General features: G+C 32.1%; 1 protein-coding gene across 1 annotated transcript in view; it reads right to left on the minus strand.

Annotated features, from left to right (window-relative positions):
* Positions 1–8,921, minus strand: part of LOC117109509 (proprotein convertase subtilisin/kexin type 7-like) — a 47,385-nt gene that overhangs the window by 23,425 nt on the left and 15,039 nt on the right. The window contains exon 3 of the mRNA XM_033251880.1: positions 2,852–2,948. Within this exon, the coding sequence (XP_033107771.1) occupies positions 2,852–2,948 (97 nt within the window). The remainder of the gene's footprint in view (positions 1–2,851; positions 2,949–8,921) is intronic.

Raw genomic sequence — 8,921 nt, forward strand, 5'->3', positions numbered from 1 at the left:
AAACATGATTTTGAAGATGAACTTTACAGTTTACTATGGCAAACTACTTGTATTTCCATTTCCACCAAAATGTGCATTACTTAAGTAATACCTATACAGACTACACTTTGTTGTGATCAGTTGCGATGTAATCAGTGGTAATCCAAAACTGATTACTCCCGATCGCAATCAATGAGCGCATTCAGAACAAATCCCACTTTATATTGGAACGGTGGCTAGGCTCAGATGTGATTAATTGCAATCAGATTCCGTGGTAACGAGGAGTAATAAAGATTGTAGCACCAAATCGCAAGGGGTAACAATTACGATATTGATTACTACTGTATTGGTGAGCTTTCGCACACAATTGTGAATTGCGATTAGGTGCGATTAGGTGTGATTGTGTGCCCCAATGCGATGCTAGTCTGAGTAGGGTATAAAACTTACCATAAGAAGAAACGTAATAAAGCGACAAACATTTTCAGTTTTCCTCCTCTATTATTTCTATTTAAATAATTAATATTATTGACTACAAAAACACCTCACATTCGATGGTGTACAGTATCATTATTGACATTGGGGGCTGATATAGGGAACAAAAGGTTAAGTATGGATGATTAAAGTGAGGGGACGTTTGATGGTAGAAAGGTGACATGAGGTGATATTCAAATAGTTCAAAATACATTTCTAGGGAATAGAGTAAATGCAGGCTTATTTGTGATTGGACCAGAAAGTAGGCTAAGGTCAAGTTGTGATCATTCTCCACATTACAAGACTCCAAAATTGACAATTAAGACTTGAAACTGACAGAACTCATCATATACATTCCTCTTCAGCTTGAACCAATATTGAAAATGACAGCATCGTGCAAAATTACTTCAAATCAAGACTTTACTGACTTTACATGCTAAGCAGCCTTTAAGACAAGAATATCCCATATCATTTTCACTTTAAACCTTGAGTTAAAATGCTATCAAGTATCAAGAGGAAAACGTTGCCACAAAATGATTTATGCTATCATGTATCATTCCTTCATATAAATCCATAATTCAAAACTAAAATTGTTTTTATTTTTTTCTAGAGAGATCTGTGATCCAACAGGCACTATAGGCCTATAAATATTGTTTTATTATTTTTTTTCCTTCTAAATATTCTTTTGTCCACCCTTATGTCCACCACTCTTTAACAATGGTATAGTCCATTTTTGATAGTTTGGTTATTGTTAGGTGGTTATTGTCCTGGTTGGTTTTTGTCCTACATTTGGTTTGATAGGTATTATAATTTGTTCTGTGTAAAGTAAAACCTGGATATAGGTTAGTCACAAATGAAAGGCAAGTACATGGTTTGAACCCTAACATTTCAGAATCTGAATTGCTAATAAAAAAAAATAAATATAACTTGGTTATAGAAATAACATTTCTAAAGTGTTACAATATAACACTGAGTTTTTAAGAACAACTTAATTTGTCCACATTGTGATTTGATCTCAAGACACTTAGACCACCAGTTGGGTACTCTTCCAACCAACAATGATATCATGGTAATAGGGTTACCACTAAACCCCGATCCTTGGATATTGTTTTTAAGGTTCACAAAACGACAGCATAAACATGTGAAAACACATGCATTTTGTGGGAAATGCACATCATTTCTGACCCTACTCCGATTGACCAATAGACCGAATTAGTCACCAAAGATGACGTCACCACGATTTCGCCAAGTGGGTATGAATATGTAAACGTTGGCCAAACTCATTCTCAACTTTTCAACAGTTCCTTTCAAAACTATCTACATGGTGTACCGCAAGCATTTAACATTATTACTTTGCCTGTTGGTGTTATATATACATTTTTTTTTCCAGCACAAACAATTTAAAATTATAATATATTTTTAAACTTTACAACAAGTAAGGTGCTTTTGGCTTTTGACCTTTGTAAAGTTCAGGCCACAACATGCAGTAACTTTGTTCCTGGTATACTTCCTCCCTCACCCTCTTCTATTTATATCAATAATAACTTAGGTTTACTTTTGTTTTTCTTAGCTTATCGGTTGGCTCCTGTGTTTTTATTATCAATCTTTTCTTGTTTATCTTCAGTTTTTTCAATTTCCAATAATAACGTTGATAATCCTTTCAATTGAAACCATGCATATCCTATAAATCTTCTGATAATGGTTATCTTTTCAAGAGGAAATCACACAAAAGGGAATAGACAATGTATTGATTCATGATTGCTTATGTTTAATAACTATAAAATATGTTTGTCCTTTGTGTATCTAGGGGTTTATTTTAAGATGTTCATTGTTAAAGATTGTGAAGCATGGAGAACATAATATGATGATTAGTGCCTGTAAGACAAGAACTTGCCTTGGCAGAATACTGATGATGACGATGTTGAAGATGAGACTGTATTGTCCCATGCAAAAATACAAAAAAAAAAAATCATTTTTGAAATTAACTTGCTCATTTTGAAGTATTGTAACATAAAATTTATCAACTTGAACACAAAAAAATATTTTAAAAATGTTTACCAATTAATTATATAGCGAAACACTACAGTAACAGGCACGGGCAGTGTTTAATTATTTTTATTATCATTATCCAATGTCACAATCAGGGTACACATTTTTTAAATTCAATAATATTTATGCTCAAGTTAATCATTTGTATGTTATTGCAAAATGAGCAAATTAATTAATTAATTTTCATTTTTAGGAGATAACACACCCTTAATGTTGCATTGTATTTCATAAGTTCAGACAAAACATTTAATTATACTCTCCCTTCTCAACTTTAATTGTTCACATTTTTTTTTCTCTTGTGAATTTGTTTGAGTTAAAATATTTTTTGTTATAATGCATAAAAACATCTTACCATCATCTATAACAGCAATCACAACCCCAATTCCGGTTATATTGTACTCCCATAATTTAGTAACATTTATATCCATTTCTGGGTATCGGTGATTGTGCTGAAAAACAAAAATATCAATTTATGATTCAATTTCTGTATTTTAAAAAATTTAAATTGGTAAAATTTCCAGGCTTACATAAGGCTTGCCATTCCAAAACCTGCGTACTGTCGCTAATTTTTATCTGAGTAATTAGCACTAGAATATGGCAATTAGTACAGGAAAGCCGTAATACTTTTACTTTTCTTTGCCAATTGTAAGTCAATTACAGCCAATGACCTATCATTTTTAAGCTTACAATGTGGAGATTAAGAATACTTTAAGAAGTCAATTTTAGTTTTTTTTTTTATCACTGCTGGTGTTGGAATTGAAAGCCTCATTGTATTGAATATGTAAGGTATCAAAGGGGCGCGTGAACAGAAGCGTGCATAACACCTCTTCAGTTGATCGCCACTCACCATTCAAATAAACAGTGAGTTCACATTTTTCCAACATACTAATTGTAGAAGCAACAATAACAAGCTTGTACAATAATAAATACAAAGCTTATACCAAGTCAGACAATGTGTAAAGGAGAGTACTTACTACTAGAAAGCAGGAAGTATTAAAGATGAAACTTGTCTTTATTATGCCTACAGGTAGTGACTTTAGGCCTACTGAAGCCAAAAAAATCCACAAAGATTCTGGTTAATTATTTGTTATGGGCTTTTCGACCTTCGATGCTCTAGTTAGGAAATTATTTTTTAGGAGGCTGGGAGTGGAGTGCAAACCAATTTGGACTATCATTCAATGTTCTATTTTAAACCAAATTCTTCTCTTTACAAGGCTTACGGAATATTAAATGAAGCTGTTTTTGGTTATGAAACATGTTTTTGCCACAAAGAACCTTGGCAATGAAAGTTGAAGCATCTAACCACTAATTAAACACAGCTTAACGTTAGAAAAATATGCTTAACGCCACAAAAATAGATACTGTAAGGTCGTTGGGCCCCATTACAAAGCAGAATAAATGCCATACTGTACTATGAATATTATGCAATTATTGATGCAACTTTCAAGTAAAATTACATTGGCCTATTGTATTGTACATCGATCAATACTATTAATATCAACCAGCCAGTTTCAACTCAATGAACTTTGAGTAGCCTCAAAGAAAATGTGAACTGATCAGTGGGAACATTCTTAATTAACTTTATAATAGAAAGGTATTTTTTCTTGAATTATAATACTGATGGTACTGTACTGTTAATTTTTGTGTCAAGTATCTGTAATTAGCTATTAGCCATTGTTCGGCATCAAAACAAAGTCATCAGAGCAAAAATATTAATTTTACTGGGGCTCTAGTTAGCCACTTGGTTTGGAAAATTTCTTTAGCTACCACTGCTTCCAAACCCAGGGTCTTAAGTTCAAATCCAACCCACACAACTAAAAACAACTCACTTCACTAAGCATAGAGACTTTTTCAATCAATTTATTTTACTATTTCATAATAAAATTGTTCACTAATTTCTTTTTTTACAGTACTTCCCTCAGTAACTTACACCTGAATGTTGTTCCTTGTACTTGATGTATAAACATTTTTTTAAATGTTTTCATGACAATTCCACTGTTGAACTATCTTCCATAGTAGGAGAAGTATGTGACTATTATTTTTTAAAGATCATCGGAGGAGGGCGAAATAAAAAAACAATAAAATTCTGTTTTCTTATTTAGCACATAGTTTTGCCAAAAACATCCAGGCAGAGAGGAAAATAAAGATAAAATTTTATTGGTGAATGTAAAATAGGATGGAAAATGCTTCAAATTTATATAATTAGGAAGAAATATGCATATCTTATCTTTGGAGATTTCAAGGCAGCAAGGGGAATAATAAAACAAAGGAAAACCTTTTTTTTTCTGAAATTTGTATTTTTTGTGGCGGCGGGTACACTAATTGGCCAAAAATAAAATTTTATTTTTATTCGAAATCATCAATATTTGTGTTTGATGGGTTCGTTAAACAAGGTATAAATAAAGTCTTGCCTAAACATTAAAGCATGCGAATTATCACTGAAAATAAAGTGAAAGGTTACAGAGATTACAAACATCAGATAGACCAATGTGACAACTTTAATCAAAGTAATGTGTATGTACTGTACTCTCATTACAGCAATAGCCATTTGTACAAGCTGTGATCATGTCATTCTACACCCATGCATACAGTAAGCCTACTGCACCATCAGTAAATCCCTATTTTGCAGCTCAATAATTCCTTTCTTGCTATAAAATATTTTTAAAATCTCTCTAGACATAATTGGCAACCAGCAAATAATACTGTTCATGTTCCAATGTTAGTGATATCATACAGTGCGATCAGTGAAGAAAACAGGAACAGAAAAATCAACACCCAAAAAAAAAGATACCTCATACTCCAACCCACAAAATATGCCTCTGAAAATGTGTGATACCTTCAATCTAATCTAATCTAATCTAATCATATTTATTTATATAGCGCCTTTCTTTGCAGATACGAAGCGCTTCTGTCCCTGGTCATTGGATCCACGTGCTTAAGTGTTGCTGCTGTATTCAGCGCAAGAGCAAGCAACCCCACCAGGTACCCATTTATACTCCTGGGTGGAGAGAAGCAATGCAGATAGAGTGTCTTGCTCAAGGACACAAGCGAAATGCACAGCGAGGGATTGAAACCCCGACCTCGAGGTTGGGAAACTAAACCTTTCACGCTGCGCCAAACCGCTTCTTTTTTCAATCAGTGTGTTTGCACCATTTTCAGCCCTGCTGCCAGATTATCAATTTCTTTTTTACAAAAGAACTATTGTATCACATATATAGTCATAATGTGCCTACAGATGTATGGTCATGTGATGTCATCATGACCATCTTTAGGCATGTCACATGTTTTTGTCAAAATAAATTTACATGACAAAATTCCACTGTTCAAGTATCTACTACTGTTTTTTTTTTTTACAAAAGAACTATTGTATCACATATATAGTCATAATGTGCCTACAGATATACAATATGGTCATGTGATGCCATCATGACCATATTTAGGCATGTCACATGTGTTAGTCAAATAAATGTTAATAGCTTGGATAGAGCTTCAGTACATTGTACACGGCTGATGATGATTATATATTTCTTATCTAAAGTTATAATGCTAATTTTAGGACAGAAACATAAACTACACACTTGCAATTTACTCATTTATTAGTCTCAATGGACGCACTGAGTTGTAAAGTTATTTCCTACTTTAGGAAAAATTCTGACAACTGCAGGAACAGATTCCTTAATTATAGTATTAGATTACAGTAAAAATAATGTTACTCATCCATATCAAACTTTAGTTTATATAAAACAACATGTGATTAAATGTTTTTCTTGAGTAGATACTGCATGGTACTACAGGCATTATAAAAATAGACAACAATAAATTTAAAATAACAAAAAATTTTACACATTACAGTACTACCGGTACACAATTAAAAATTATTTTAAAATTTAACCCTAACAATTTAAAATATGTACTATATACCAAAAATATAACATATACTTAATTTTACCAACATCAAGAAAGTTGAAAATAAAATGATTATTCATAAAAATTGTTTGTATTTGAATGTATTCTGTAGTTGTTACTGACAGGATATACTGTAGTAGAGATTTTATAGTTTGATTTTTATAGTTTACTATACATAATTTTATTTACTTTGATCAAATTGCTTATTGTTCTTACAGTAATTATTATTCTGTTTAGTGTTGATTTTATAAAACTCTCATTGACCCCAATAATTATTAACTAATTGTCTACTTATCTGACGGTACTTAATATTTATTCCATTATTTGATTATTTAACTAATCAGATTTTGTTTCATAAACATTTACTCATGGCATCATTTACTGTAAACACTAAAAAGATAATGAAGTCCGGAGTGCTATTCCTCTTTGTAAGCATTGGGGGCCAGAATGTGTTAATGCTTTGAGAGGACTGCCACTCATCATAGTGAGTACAGTTTGTTTACCTTCCCATATACTCCTGTAGAGAGAGACAAATTTATGCAAACCATTTCAATTCAGTTTAAATTGGTATTTTCTATACTTTGTAAACACTTCGTTGATGTTTCTGTTTTACCTTATTTTGTTGATATTAGTTAACTAATTTTGCTTTGCTTCACCTGTGTAAACATATAATTTATTAACTTCTGTCTTGATCAATACATCAGGTAATACACATGCCAATCAAAATATAGCTTCAATCTCATTCATTTTTTGTATAATCCTCCTTTGTTTACTTTAATATTAAAGCAGAAATGTTCAGATCATCTCAATCATTTTCACAAAACCCTTGACACCCATAACATGATTAGTTTTCAAGTTTCTATCAAGATTATTCTTTGTGAAAAGTGATTAGTTAATCTATAAATGTGTCACTAAATATAGGCCTATAATTCATAAACTGAGTAGAAAGCTATTCTCTTCTATTTAATACCCCTGTTATTTTACACTACAAAACAAGCAAAATTCTCGACATAACCCAGGATTTTCCGATACCCGGGTTAAAATCTCCTGAATTGTGGTTAGTGTAAACGTCAAAAAGTCCAAATCGGTTTGCCAAACATTCCGGGATAGATGCACTTAGCGTAGGATAACCCGGGTGCATTTCAGAATTAGGCCTTACTTGGCGCCAACCGCAGCTGTCGTCAGGTAGGCCTAAACTTTGCAACAACGGGAAAATTAAACCCTCTACGCTCTGGTATAGACTTGATATCAAAACTGCTGATTTACATCGTATAATTTAAAAACAATCTGCAAGTACATTGCTTCAATATTGCCAATAAAGACTGTAAAAGCTATGTACAGTACTAGTAAAGGGACATGTAAACCATAAACTTTGAAATGGTATCTTATACTATTATTAGTGTTCACTGTTATAATGTAGTTATCTAATTCTTACTGTGTTCACATCTCTTGCTATTAAGACTGCTACAGTGCTATTAAAATCATCAAATTGAAGAGCACTCTACTAAATACTCATTCCATGAAATACATTTCAAGTATAAATAATTAAAATTCATAAAAAAGATTACCCAAGAGGCTAATAAAAATTGAAAATAATTAAAATAATTAAAAATATATCAACACGCCTCAAATTGGTAACTGTTAAATGTAGGATTTGTAAAATTGAGCATTTGATTTTTAAATTAAATTTCTAAAAATATCATTCCACAAAGTACTGTAATACTCTTAGGCTTTAATCTTTAAATAAATTCTTATATTCATTCTGGTGCCTAGTCAGTCAGCACAGAGCTGTAGCATGGTGCTTTAGGTAACTGCCTCTTACAGTTACAGTAGTCCCTGGGGTCTGGTTCTAATCCTGCGAGACAGCAGTTTTTCTTTTCTGTGCCCAAAGACAACTCCACACTTAAGAGATTTTACATCTTGGAGCTGTTTACTTGACTATTAAAAGAAAGGTACATGTTTTTAACAACAGCCTACAGATATTTAGCTACAGTAGCAGATGACATGCTTTTGGCACCTCAGGATATACTTTTTTAGCAGACACAGAAAAATGAATTGTTTTAAATTGATATTTTTGTTTCCTCGGTTACTATCTAAAAATATTAGGATAAATTTGCATACTTTTATTTATATTTTTTAATTGACTTTATTTATTTTAAGTGTATAGCACAGATAACATCTACTAACTGCTGAATACTGTAAGTTTCTAACCACCAGAATAAAAATAATAAGGTGTATATATTGCAAAATTTCACTCTGACGTGAAAATGACATCAACCACCTGTCGAACTATCAAACAATTTCTTTGAAAACCCTAGAATTAACAGTGTATCTGTAGTTACTTTAAAAATAATGTTTTTTTCCCCTTCTATATAAAAGTCAGTCTTGAGACGATTTTATTGTGGAATGTGCTATACAATTACCTGTACCATTAACAGGGTTGTTGTTAGTAAAAATTACAGCAGGTAAAAAAGATTTTACAGCAGGTAACTTGCAAATGGACACCGAGTACACCC

The sequence above is a fragment of the Anneissia japonica genome, unplaced genomic scaffold, assembly GCF_011630105.1.
Source record: "Anneissia japonica isolate Jap-2015-1 unplaced genomic scaffold, ASM1163010v1 scaffold3867_len840240_cov202, whole genome shotgun sequence".
Classification (NCBI taxonomy): domain Eukaryota; kingdom Metazoa; phylum Echinodermata; class Crinoidea; order Comatulida; family Comatulidae; genus Anneissia; species Anneissia japonica.